The 14186-nt window shown below is 33.3% G+C and overlaps 1 protein-coding gene across 1 annotated transcript in view; it reads left to right on the forward strand.

The window, feature by feature from the left end:
- The window catches only part of LOC143222852 (E3 ubiquitin-protein ligase TRIM9-like), a 78699-nt gene that overhangs the window by 41879 nt on the left and 22634 nt on the right, over nt 1-14186 (forward strand). The window contains exons 3-4 of the mRNA XM_076449939.1: nt 4290-4523; nt 6076-6232. Of these exons, the coding sequence (XP_076306054.1) occupies nt 4290-4523; nt 6076-6232 (391 nt within the window). The remainder of the gene's footprint in view (nt 1-4289; nt 4524-6075; nt 6233-14186) is intronic.

Here is a 14186-nt window from a genome sequence, read left to right on the forward strand (position 1 = left end):
TGAGAGAATCATCCAGTAGATGGCTATTGAAACAAAGTCCTTTCGTTATCAATAATAGAGAAGACAGAATCTTCAGGTGTTTTTCAATCTCCAAACGACCGTTTCTACTAAAGTACGCGTTAGCACAAGTTCAACAAATTCTCATCGATAATTTTATGGTAAAGTCCAGAAATACCAAAAATTGTAGTGGATGACTGCACACAAAAAAGGATAAATGCATTTTATTATTATTATAAAACCCGCTATCTGCACATTGCACATTCAGTATATGGTTTATAGTAGTGTCAAACAAATTTAAATTTTTGATGAATAACAAGTACTTACCTTTTAAAATTAAAAGGAAAAAAAAAACGCCTTATGTGTTCATATAGTTAAATTATACACAGTTTTTCAGCCAAGCAAGTATTTATAAAAATATTTCGGTTATAGTTGATAGGAACTCTTGATAAGTCTTTTATTAGTGTTTATTTTTAAATTACGATAACAAGTGTTGATAATTGTTAAATGATTCAGGGTACAGTGGCATTTCAAGCCATGTCCTCCACAGACTTGACAACAAACAACAACACTTTTTGTGTTTCAAAAACAACAAGTTATTCAAAATTTAACCAAGTACAGACTATAAGAACCTTACTATGATATAGCGCCATAATTTCTTTTGTTTTTGGGGGGCGGGATAATTTAACATTCTTTTCTCGGTTATTCTATTCATCTGTTTGGCTATTCGTCAGTATGGTTAGAGAAAGCACTAATAGAGGAGCGAACAACGTTTCGACCTTCATGTCACCGTCAGGTTCATGAACCTTTATTAGTGCTTTCTCTACCCATACCAGCCATTTTTAAATATATAATTGGTACTGATTCTAACATTCTTCTGATAATCCTTCTGGATTATTCTTATCAGACTTGGTTCTGATAATCAACCGTCTAATAAGTGGAATTGTTCTTATCAGACTTGGTACTGATATTCTACCTTCTAACACCTAGGACTGTTTTCATGAAACTCGGTACTGATATTCTACCTTCTAACGCGTAGGACTATTCTTATGAAACTTGGTACTGATATTCTACCTCCTAACACACTGGATTATTCTTATCAGACTTGGTTCTGATTCTAAACCTTCTAATACGAGGGACTATTCTTATCAAACTTGGTACTGGTACTCAGCTTTCTAAGACGTAGGATTATTCTTATCAGACTTGGTACTGATATTCTACCTTCTAACACATAGGGCTATTCTTATCAGACTTAGTGCTGGTACTCAAATTTCTATGTTATCCTTTGTATGCACAATATGTATGTTGTTACTCTAAAAGTTCTCACGTTAAGACGGATCTGAAAAATTGTTCTATTTCAAAAATTAAAATTCAAGAATGGGTACATATTAAGTGTTTTAGAAAGATGTACTTATGTAAACAAACTAAATATTTAACACTTAATACACCAAACACCTAATATCACCCATTATATGTTTTTACCTATTAAACGTATCAGAAAATTTTACTATGTAAATAAATATGTGATGTTTTTCTGATTATCACAGTTGCAGAGCTGTACAGTACGATAACACACACAAAAAAACTATAAAGACCTGGGTCAAATGTCTTATTAACATAACCGTACAGTTTCATGTTAATTCGATTAGAAGGCTACAGAAGGTAGATATTCATAAAATGCAAAGGATTTCTGTGACTCACTCAGTTCTTAAAATTTCACTAAGTGCAGCTCATAAAAACAATATGATATATGTATATTTTTCTGATTACTAAAATCATTTTAATCGTTTCTGTTAACCTTTTTGCTGTTAACCGTTAAAGTCCCCAAGTGGCATAGCAGTATGTCTGAAGACTAATACCGCAAATATCCGGGTTTCGATATCCATGTTGGAAAAGTACAAGCGGTTCCGTTTTTGTAGTTTTGTGCTTAACAACAAACAAAATCCGTCAAATAAATGTTAAAGTAATGTGCATTTTATGAGAAAATTAATCGTAAAACTTATGAAGTATCAATAAGATACTAATAAGAAAACTCCACTTATATCAGTTTCTAGCCGTAGTTACTAAGTAAATATTGAACTTGTATATAAATCATAATGATCGTAATACTACTTAAACTCTGGTTGAAAAATTCGAAGAATAATTAGTTCATTAGTGAAGCCCGAGCTAATACATATAAAAACTGTGATTCAAGGTGGTTTCATTTCAAGATGGATAAGTATAGGAAAACTTGATTTCCTTGTTTTAACAAAAATGCTTTTTACTTTATCAAATTCTTCATTTAACCGGTTTCGTAGCATCACATGATGCTATTCTGTATAAAAACAACAAAAACTGGAAATTTGTTTTTGAAAATTAATAAATTTAAGTTCAAAATTCGTATAAGATATACAAATGTTATTGTTAAGCTTTTTTTAATTTTATATTTGTTAAACTTATTTCAGATTATTTTAAAAACTTATTTCAAACATGATTAAAATGTCTTTAAATGAAAATCAACATTAAAACATTTTTAACGCTTAACAATAAAATTATTGTAATACATTATTCAGATTCCAGAGATTACATGATTTTCTGAAAAATACTTTGCTTACTGTGTTCGAAATAACCTTAATGCTTGTTTGGGGTTATCCACAGTAAACTTAAGATATATCTAAAACACGCCCAAAAATCTCTCAAATATATCTGTTTAGAATTATAGCATCTAAAAAAAGCGTGTTTAGGTTGTATTACTTGTGGTGGTATTCTTGCCCTATCGTTTTAATAAATGTTCTATTAGTAAAGTAGTCTAAATATTTATCTAACGCCTGTTCGTTGAGTTTTTTTTGTTTTGTTTTTATTTAATGTGACAATTTGAGTGAAAATTAGTAACGGCTAGTACCGAGCATTTTAAGACTATTTTCACTAAACAACTGAAAGATAATTGAAGTTGTTAAGGAGGCAAGATCACTGTTATAAAATCTTTTTGATCATTCCTCATCTTAGTTGCATGAAAGTCAGGCATCTGGTGGTTCGTCGTGTAACTTGAAATGTAAATGACTAATCATTCACTCCACGCCACATAATGAATATTCTATTTAATTACAGTTTGATTACTGATGTTGATTGTTTCAAATAAGGGTATTGATAAACTAATACTGGCTCACTCTTCTGGAACCACTCCAAGCAAAAAGAACATCCTATTTTCCTCCAATGGGGTAGAAGTCCGAAACTTTGAGACGTTTGTAGTCAAATCGTGATAGCCTGGTGTGATTGTCTGGCCATACTTGCCTTCAATGGTTTGTGGTTAGTTTGGAGTTGTTTTTTTAATATGTGGTCTACGTCATATGTCAAATGAGACAAGATTGTGTGAGTTGTCTATATTTAGCTTATGATAATATAAAGCATTCGAAATCATACATACTTATTTTACTATTTTCATAAATACTTCAAAAACATAAACTACAACCCTTTTGAACTGGTCGGAGTTTTAACCGTACAAGAAACTTAATCATATATCTTAGCACTGCATGTGTGACGCTAATCTTTTTCTATCGAATAAAAATTAATCACGAAAAATATTTTAAAAGAAATATATTAAACATTGTTTGAAGAACAGCACAATTGCAGCAAGTTAGATCGTTTGATTGTCTCTTCCGAATATTCTCCTGAGACAACACGGAAGTTATCTGCGCTAAGAGTCCCTAATTTTGACTTGATAACCTATGTGGAAGGCAACTAGTCAACAGTATACACTGCCAGCTCTTGGTCTTTTAATTTAATAATAAGATTTAACCATTTCTTATAACTTATCCACAATCCCAAAGTGCGTAATAACGGAACATGAACACGGGACCTAAATCTACAGCCTGGTACATCGACCACTAGCCTACACCTGATACAGTCACCTATAATCACGTGATACACTTGATGTTTTTAATATATTTGCAAGTAAGCTTAAGTACGCCGTTTCAACGAGGTGGCAGCGTTTATAGGCTTTGAAATCCTCACACCTTTGTCAGCAGTATTGAACTTTTTAAGAAGAATAGAATAAAGATAAAATACTTAACAAAATACAAGTTGGACAACATCAATTCTTTTATTCCTACTCATGATACAGTGTAAAACGGAGTTGAAGTTTATCAGGATTAACGTTGCTGTAAATTTAACATTTTATATCTTAAATCGTAAGCAAACAATTGTAAGTTTCTCTCCTACTTTATGATCAATACACACAAAGTTTAACTTATTACCTCCAATACAATACAAGACATGCGAATTGATACTTTTAATTCACTTTTTTATGTTTCCAGGACAATTGTATTGAGTTTGAAGCCACATTAAGCTCGCAATGCGATCTACTGAGCAAGGCCGTTCACGCCAGGAAACAACAATTATTGGAGTTCGCCAGACAGGAACGAGACCAAAAGATCAAGACACTCCGTGACCAGATAACTTCTTACACTACCAAACTTCAGCAGACAACAGGACTTCTCCAGTTCTGTATAGAAGCTTTAAAGGAGACAGACCCAACGTCTTTTCTTCAGGTAACGTGTTTTTGACCCCACATTCTTCTTACAACTAAAACATGTTTCAGATTTCATGATATTTCTACCGGCCAAGTAAAGCTTATTTTTGTGACCTCAGGACTCTTTCACATTAGTTTTTTTTTTAATGATTTACGTAAATCTTTTTTTCTCATTTTCTCTCTAATACAGTGGCTCCTCCCTATCAAAATTACACTTTTGACGTTTTATTCAAATTTGTTAGTAACGAAAATGTTGGTCTTGGCCTTAGAAGTTCCTCATTTTTCAACTTAGGGGTAAGCCTAACTCTTCGAGAACAACTGTTCTACATGTAAATCACGTCTTGACCTATACTATTTTCATAGTTAAGATTTGTTGCTAATCCTATTAATTTAAGAATTGTTACTGACTCTACAGTTCAACAGATAAAGCTTGTTTCTGATTCCACACTTTTACAAATAAAGCTTATTTCCGACTGCAAAGTTCTACACATAAAGCTTGTTTCTGATTTCACATTTCTTCAAATAAAGCTTGTTTCTGATTCCACATTTCTTCAAATAAAGCTTGTTTCTGATTCCACATTTCTACAAATAAAGCTTGTTTCTGATTCCACATTTCTACAAATAAAGCTTGTTTCTGATTCCACATTTCTACAAATAAAGCTTGTTTCTGATTCCACATTTCTATAGATAAAGCTTATTTCTGACTTCACAGTTCTTCAGATAAACCCTGCTGTTTTTTGTCACTATTGTAAAATGTGTTCATGATCACCTGTTGTTATATATACATTAAACTTATATATACATTAAACTTTTTCCAGACCTCACATGTTTCTACAGATGAAAATGGCATTTAGTTTTTCTGCCGCAGTGGTTAACAATGGAAAGTGTGACCGAGCAGGGCTTTTACCTCTAGAAAGGTTGTTCCTGAGATGTACACCTTTTACCATTCATTGTTTATGCCAAATAAAACTTTGAATTAAAACCAAAAATAAGTGATAACAGTTATGTTTTATAAATAACACAAACTATTCTTACTCATACTCTCTCTCTCCATTTTGTTGACAAATATCAAGCTTCCAAAACAGTTATTATGTACGACCGATTCTGATGTCACTTGTTATTACTGAGAATATGTGTTGCTAATCCTACAACTTTTTTTTCTCACAAAATAAAGCTATGCTTCTGCCGGATGGCACTTAAGATAAAATATATGCGATCCCCTTATGCGTATTTGCCGCCCAAGCAAATAAAACTTAATTTGATTTGTTTTCCTTTTATAGTTTTACCTTTCCTAAAGATAAATATTGTAAAATAATTATTAAAAACAAATTCTGACTTATTGCGCTTGGAAACGTATTGATGGTCTTATAACAGAGTTTTGTACAACCCTTTTGTAGTTTAAACATACTTTAATCAGTAATGTTTTATAAAAGATTCGGTTTCTAATCATTTAGTTTTTGCCATTTGCTTAGATTTTGATGACTTGAATATTTCCAAACCATCATTTTTTTTTTTCAAATAACATTTGTACTTCAACATAAGATCACACTGATTTAGTTTCTGGGCTATAGGTTGGGGCGGCTTTGGGCAGTAGAGTAACCGATGTGGACAACCGGTGGAACCAAGAAATGGCTTTAACACCTTGCGTAACTTCTGACTTTAACTATGCCCTGGATTATCAGTTTGTGTTAGAGGGTATTAATCACATGACATTTTTAGAGGAAAAACGTGAGTATTATTGTAGTCTTTATTAGTCTGGAAAAGTGTTAATCTCGATTAGTTTTGTTCTAAAAAGGAAATAATAGATTTAAAAAGCGTTAAAGCGCGACACGAAAATAATCGTTTTTAACTCTCGTCAGAAAAGACTACGATAAACACTGATGGAAATTTTTACAAAGTCCGATTTATTTTGCTCTCAGTTAGACACTATAATAATAGTTTAGTAGTTGACTGTAAAATAATTAATAAAATTGTGTTTTTTTCATACTGAATGATATTTACATGATCTCTGATGAGAGTTTACGCATTAAAAAATCTTTGATTGATCTAGTAATTAAAACTAAAACTTAATATTAAAGTTGTGAAAGAAATAACTAGAACTTAATGTTAATCAATGTTGTATGAAATTTTTTTCACACGAAGCTGTGATAAAAACATCTAAAACTTAATGCTGACCAATAAATTGTGATACTCTTTTTACATGAAGATATAATAAAATAACTGAAACTTATTGTTAACTAATAAGTTATGATACTTTTCTTACATGAAACTGTGATAAAAATTAACTAAACTTAATGTTAGCCAATATGTTATGAATTTTTTTTCACACGAATTTATGAAAAAAACAACAACAATATTCCATTTCAGTTGTCTTTTGTATATATTGGCAAAATAATACAATAATTTAGAGAATTCCCAGTTTATGGTGTACGTGTAAATATATGCATGCAGAATTTAAGAAAATTCGATCTATATGGGATGGTATCTACATAATAACCTCAGAACCTCCATTATTTGTGGGCAGTATCTCCAGCCTTTTCAGTTATACTTGTTTACGGCCATAATCAATAAACTGCTCTTTGTATTGAACACTGGTTATTTGTGTTAATGTTCATAATCCTAAGTGTTTACAGTTGTTTACAGTAATGTACATGATATTCAAGTTTTCCAGTTATTTCTCTAAGTGTACATAATACTAAGTATTTCCAGCTTTAGCACTTACAGACTTTGTATAAGTGTTTTCACCCCAAATGCTCTTTCATTATCATTGTTGTGTATATAGTAGCTGAGTCCATTGTATCAATTTTGGAGCTTCACCGCGTTGTTACAGTCCGCATTGCCATGTGTGGTCATTATATGTCTGATGACCATTCAACTTGACAATAGCTCTGCAGAGATATTTCCATTGTAAGAGACTTCATCTTAAGGCTATCATGTCCAATACATAACACTTCTCCCTGTATACTTTTCATAATTCATCTAGTATATGAAAATCACTTGACCCTTCTGTCTTCATACAGAATAACGTATACACCCGATTCATTCTAGTAACTTCAGCTACGAAAATAACTTATCATTTATGTCTTCATATGAAATAGCATTAATACCCATTGTATTCTCCATCTGCTTGAGGTATGTAACGGTAAAATTGAATGTATAATTAGGAGATTTATTCTTGGTTACTTCATACCTTGTTGGCCTCGTTCCCATACAAAGATAGTATTTCTGTATGGTACAAAAGGTTCAGAACAGGCTTGAGGATTTTGCTTAAGGACACCATGTTCATATAAATATGTGTATCTTCTGTTATTATGTTAAATAAGATGATGATAGCATCCCCAAAACATTATCACTGCTTCAGCTAGATGACTGTTAGTAGCAATTATCTGCCTACGCAGTTGTGAGGAAAAATTAGGTTAACTCTAAAATTACCAATGTGAGTATCTCATAAAAATTTGTCTACTTAGATAGATAACCTCATATTTGTATAAAAAAAATTCCCGTAATTTATGATCCATGGATAGGTTGTCTTGATATGTTTATAAGGAAGGTAACAAGAGAGACACGAGTCTCGGGAACATTTCATCTCTGAGAGAGGATATTTCTAAGATAACATGATCTTATGTTGTTGTTCTAAACTGAACATTGGAGCTAAACAAGAAGTCAACATAAATTGCTGTGGTAGCTGAACTTATTCTTACAAATGTAAGGGGTCTAGTGATAATGTTAAGTTCAAAATCATTTCTTTTATTACAAGTATTGCAATATGTCATGATACAGCCATCATTCTTCCCCATGAGATAATTGCATCACAAATACAGCAGGAGGGACCCTAGAGAAGGTTAATCCCCTGTTTTGACTAAAGCCTTGCGAAAAGTTTGACAAGATCACAATAGATGCAGGAGAATCAAAACTAGACTATGGCGGCGGTTGCTTCAGCTGGTTCAAACAAACATATCTTGAGGGATGTCTGGCCATCAGCTTGGGTAGACATAGCATTTCTTTTTAAACTCAGGGATATGTTGGTTAGTTTCGTAAAACGTTGGTCTTAGAAACACTTGATATACACCTGTGATGATATGGAGAGGTAAAGTTGGGTTTTTAGTTGATATTTGTGCATCCAGCACGATGTTCGATCTTAAATCGTATCAGACACTCCTAGTAAGCCACCATTTTAACTAGAGGATTGGACTTTGATGTTTCAAATTATAACAAGCTAGAAGTGAATAGAGAGATGTGTTGGCAACATCTTATTTGTGCTTTCATCTAAAGAATGAAAGTAATGGCTTCTAACTAAGGATTGAGCAGTGGTATTTATTGGTATTTGTTGCAGAAGAGGCTAACTAGCTTAATCTGTGGAACATGTGATGTACATGTCTTTGACATAACCATTAAAATGGGCTGTACATCAGTAAAATGCTTGAACTTAAGGATCTGCAAAGTATGATTGTACACTGGGTTAAAATGTTGTGAGAGTACAACTTTATTGTATACCATAACCTAGGACAGCAAAATAGTGACACAAATGGATAATTTTGCTAGATAATGACAGTTTGTCCATTTGTTTAATGTCTAAATTCAAGACTCTGAACAGCTTTCAAAGTCACTGCAGCAACAGTGATGATAAAACCATACTAGTGTTGATGAATATATTGCAAAAAGGACACCTTAAATAACAAAAATCTGTAATTTTAAGAGGAGAAACTGAAAAATCCAGATTTAGTGTGGATATGATTTGCCATACAGCAAGATGAAATGTAAACTTCGTAAATAGATTATTGTAGCGTGAATGCACAGAAGCTTTAGGACTTAAATGAGCAAATACTACTGAAGAAAAATGTGATGTATCTCAGCTATAACCTATTTATATATGTTACACAATCTGCAATGCATCTAGCAGCTCCACGAACTGTCAAAGCAGGAGATTTTCTGGAATTTTGCATGATACGAGGGCTCACTGCCAAGGCGTTTAAGACTATATTTCTACAAAAGTGTTGAATGATGAGGTAAACATTGCACTGTATATGCTGCCCAGTGTAAATAACTGGCCATGACAAGATAACTTCCTTGAAGCAGCTTTAAGTGTGACTTTGCAAGGAATATCTCTGAACGTAGCCCCATAGACTGAAACTAGTATCATATTTTGCAACTTTTTCAATAATTAACTAGACAAATAAAGTAGTACGAATTGGGGTGTCTGCAACAATCAGCAGTTTGTAGAGTTGTTTATGATATTAGGCATAGTGAGAATGTAGAAGATATCCAGGGAAGCAGTCAAACATTTGTTTGCAAAGTTTGTGAATGCTGACAAAAACTGACTAAGTTGAACATCTATCATGTGTCATGATGGTGTTTTGGACAACAGAATAAAAGTCAACTGGTTGGTGGCCAAACCTTCTGTTGCTTAAATGAGAAGTAATGCTCTGTGTGGATGTATCGTACGGTCTGTCTCCCAGTGTAGCTACAAGGATGTTAAGTTGTTAGTATCTGCATTAATTAATAAGTAAAAGAGTAGCCCAAGAGATGGCGGTGGGTGGTGATGACTAACTGCTTTTTCTCTAGTCTTACACTTCTAAATTAAGGACGACTAGCGCAGATAACCCTCGTGTAGCTTTGCACGAAATTCAATACAAACCAAAAACTAAATGTTTTTTATTTCATATTCACGAAGTTCAGTCCATCAAACTATGAGCTACAAAAGTCATGTGTTAATGCAAATGTGTTGATTTTGAACACACTGAAAATTAAAAGCTATGTATTAATGACGATTTTTCATACATTTGTTTGACAAAGATTCAGATTCTGAGAATATTAAATCAGAGGAGAATTAGTGTTCAGTGTCATATAACTTTTACTCACATGATGAAGGGGAAAGGCTATAAGTTACTCTCTGTTATTCATAAAGAGCCTGACAAAGGTGAATTTATTATAGAACAACCCAACTTTTCAGGAGATCAGCCACGTCTTCAACATCATCCTCCTACAAAGTATGGCGGCAATTGAAATCAGCTGGATGATTTTTACACAGAAGTCAAAAGAGACTTTGATCCTTATTTTCTGAAATATTGAGTGTAATTTTATATCAACTAATATAACTACAATAATATTTTATGTTAATAACACTATTATAACCATTATGAATCTTTGAGACTAGAGGTTACAGCTGGGCTTAGCTAAAGAAGATTGAAAATCATAAGAGAGTAGCAACCTTTATCTCCCTATTATATATAGTGGACTTGTGCTGTATGTTTGTGTAACTTGTATAGTTTACATAGTAAAGTCATTATATCTCTGATAGCCCAAGTTATTAGATGTAACGTTAAAACACTGATAATTCATATTATAGTAGATGAGAGCTGGGTGTTCTGATTTATGAGAAGGATGAGAGGATATTTCAGTCCTCGGTTTCCAAGCACGGAAGTTGGATTGTATAATAAAAATTAAAATTTGTGTTCCCACAAGACTTTATAACAAGTCTTGTATATTTGTGACCACAAATATTTTTCTTGAACATGCAGTATCATAATTTCATTTCTGGCTGGTCGGTACTGATCTTCCTAGTGTGAAGTGAGAGAAGTGTTCTCTATTAATACCATTTTTTATTAATGTTGATGAAATGTTTAGTGTTCTGTTTCTGGATAATGTGGTGCCATGAGTTTCTTGACTCAAAGATGGCTGTACTAAGTTGAATGGTATTGTTGTAGGTGTTGGTAGTCTGCTACGATTGTGTTGTTTACCGTTGTCCCATGTAACACCCGATATTTGATTGTACGTATATTAGTGCATATCGTAGCGAAATGCATAATTTGAATCCAGGTAGTGTGAAGTACAGTGAAGCCCGTTTTCACAAACTTTTGCCTGTGACTGTATTTTTTTCCTGTAATACTGAGTAAGTTCAGTTTTCTAACTTACTGTATTTGTTCAAGTGTGTTGTATTACGTACGTAAGTGTAAACATATAGATAAAACGATTTTGAACAAGTATATAAATCATTTGGCTCGCATACTGAAAGACTTATGTTTGGTAAAGATTATTGGTTTGTCGTGAAGCACACAGTTATAAAATAGGTTGTTTCTGCTCTGCCTACCATGGATGTTGAAACCTGGTTTTTAACGTTATAAGTCGGTAAAGGCAACATTAAGTTAGCTTAAACCACCCTAAAAAATGGTCATGAGGTGTTCTTTATTTGATTAATTATAGTAGAGGATGTGTTTGGCTTAGTTTGTAACTAAAATATTTTAAATATGTGATTTTATTTTACTGAGTGACATGAACGTTGTTATATAAGCCAGACATGACCAAGTGAAAATCAATGGTGTTTCTAATGTTTTCTCTGGTGATGGCAAGGGATCCTTTTAGAGTGAATGAGTGAAACATTTATAGATTTTGGTACTTTTTTCAGAATAAAGTAATATTGTTGTTATTGTTTTGCTCAGAATAAAAGAATAAAAATAATTTTGTTTACTAGGTTTAACTTAGAATAGGGATTGAGTTATTTTAGAGCTATACAAATATTACTTGATATTTTTTAGACATTTATTTTGTACAAGAGTCTGATTACACGGCAAAGGCCACGTGGACATAACATTGAAATTTAAAGTAGATAGGCATGCTATGGGTTTGGTTTATTTTATTTACAATCAAGCTTGTTATAGAAAAAGCTAGAGTTGAAGTGTAGTTGTACAATATACTTGCCCCCCCCCCTCCCCTTCGTGGTCAGGAGAAACAGCTAACACTTGTAAAGTTATCGATCAGGTTTCAGTGTCAGGCTTAAGGAGTGTGCTAAAAGACTTTTAATCCACTGTATCTGCCACTCTGATAGAGCAATGGACAATATTACGATCGAGTCATGACTTTACCACAGGCCATCAGATAGATGGGGGCCTTGACTCTGGCTCAGAGAAAGCTGGGTCACTGATTCCCAAACTGAGGATACTGAACATATTCTGAGGAGAATAAAATATAAAATCAATTCAAAATTTTTCTCTTAATTTATAAAGTAAAGCAAATTTGTATTGCTGATGTTTCATAGCATGTAAAAAATTCTAGATGGTGCTACGTGTCTGATGAGAGCCCTTTTGTTTCTAATATTATTGGACGAAGTCTTTTCCATTGAGTGTTTTAAATCATTTATCAACCCCGAGATTTAATATTTCTTCTCCAATAAATGGGTGCATCCTTCCCACTAATAGGTAAGCAATATATCACATTAATTTAATCTTACATCCATGCCTATTTGAACCAGTGCTGCATGCCAATTTTGGTATTTAATGATAATGGCATGTTGGATTTTATTAACGGTATATATACGTGTTTATATATGGGTGAAGACCTCAAGTGGGGCCGGGCATAACCTGATAATATAGGGCGCTCGACTCGCAAGCTGAGGATCGCTGGTTCGAATCCCCGTCCCACCAGCATGCTCGCCCTATCACCCATGGGGTCATTATAACGTGACGGTCAATACCACATTTCGTTGGTAAATTTACATTCGGTATGACTGAGCTATAGTTTGTCAATTTCATTCGTACATATAATTTCATTTACTCATAAATAATTCGCATTCTTCCAGTAAAAATATTTCGTTAGCAAAAACAACTGATCAAACTATGTTGTTTTTCCGAGTATTGTGAATGTAACAATAACTTTTATCTTTCCATGAAAATTGGGACCGACATGGACAGATGGATTAAGACGTTCGACTCGTCATCTAAGGGTCGCATTTTCGAATCTCCGTCACTCCAAACATGCTCGTCCTTTCAGCGTGGGGACATTATAAATGTTACGGTCAATCCCACTATTCGTTGGTAAAAGAGTAGCCCAAGAGTAGGCGGTGGGTAGTGATGACTAGCTGCGTTCCCTCTCGTCTTACACTGCTAAATTAGGGATAGCTAACGCAGATAGCCCTCGTGTAGCTTTGCACGAAATTCAAACACAAACAAACATACTTGGAGTTTTATTTATTTTTAGTTTTAATGCGTATCCTGGTTTAGTAGTTTTATTTATATTTAATAACTGGATTCTAATTGTACCTGTGTCTTTATTACTGTTTGAAAAAAGACATTTACATAGGCTTCTTAATTCAGTTTGGACTTAGGTAGGGAAAGTGTAGCAGCTGGAACTACTAACATTTTACCAATTTAGATAGAATGTTTCAAAACGTTCATTCAAACGTTCTTGCATTTATTTAGAGCTCTTATAAATAGGATGTAGTCAGCATTATTTTGTGTTACACACTGCAAGAGTCACTCTACAGCTTTTCCTTGCCTGGTTAGACTATTGTATTACTTCTTTTGCTAAGTGCATTCTACTCCAATTTGAAGAACTGGAGAGATTTTCTCTGGTCAGTATAAATAAAAGAATGATCTCTCTCCTCTTGGGTTATTATATATTAAATAAAGGTGATGCTTTATGTAATTAAAGCTCAATGTGACACAGTTCTTCTACTCTTTGACCCATGTAAGTGTAGTTGTCATAATGCCCAACAACTAGTCGAGTCACATCCAATATCTTAGCCAGTTATCAGCAATAAGAAAGCTGTGTACGGTGAATTTCTACGTAAACATCCAAACACTGGTATTTTTATAACAATAATATTTTTGCTTTGTTAGTGTTAAACAGCCGTGTTCTTAAGGCTTTTTATATTACTGGTCTGTCCTCCCATTAAACACGAGATTTTAAT

The sequence above is a fragment of the Tachypleus tridentatus genome, chromosome 8, assembly GCF_004210375.1.
Source record: "Tachypleus tridentatus isolate NWPU-2018 chromosome 8, ASM421037v1, whole genome shotgun sequence".
NCBI lineage: Eukaryota > Metazoa > Arthropoda > Merostomata > Xiphosura > Limulidae > Tachypleus > Tachypleus tridentatus.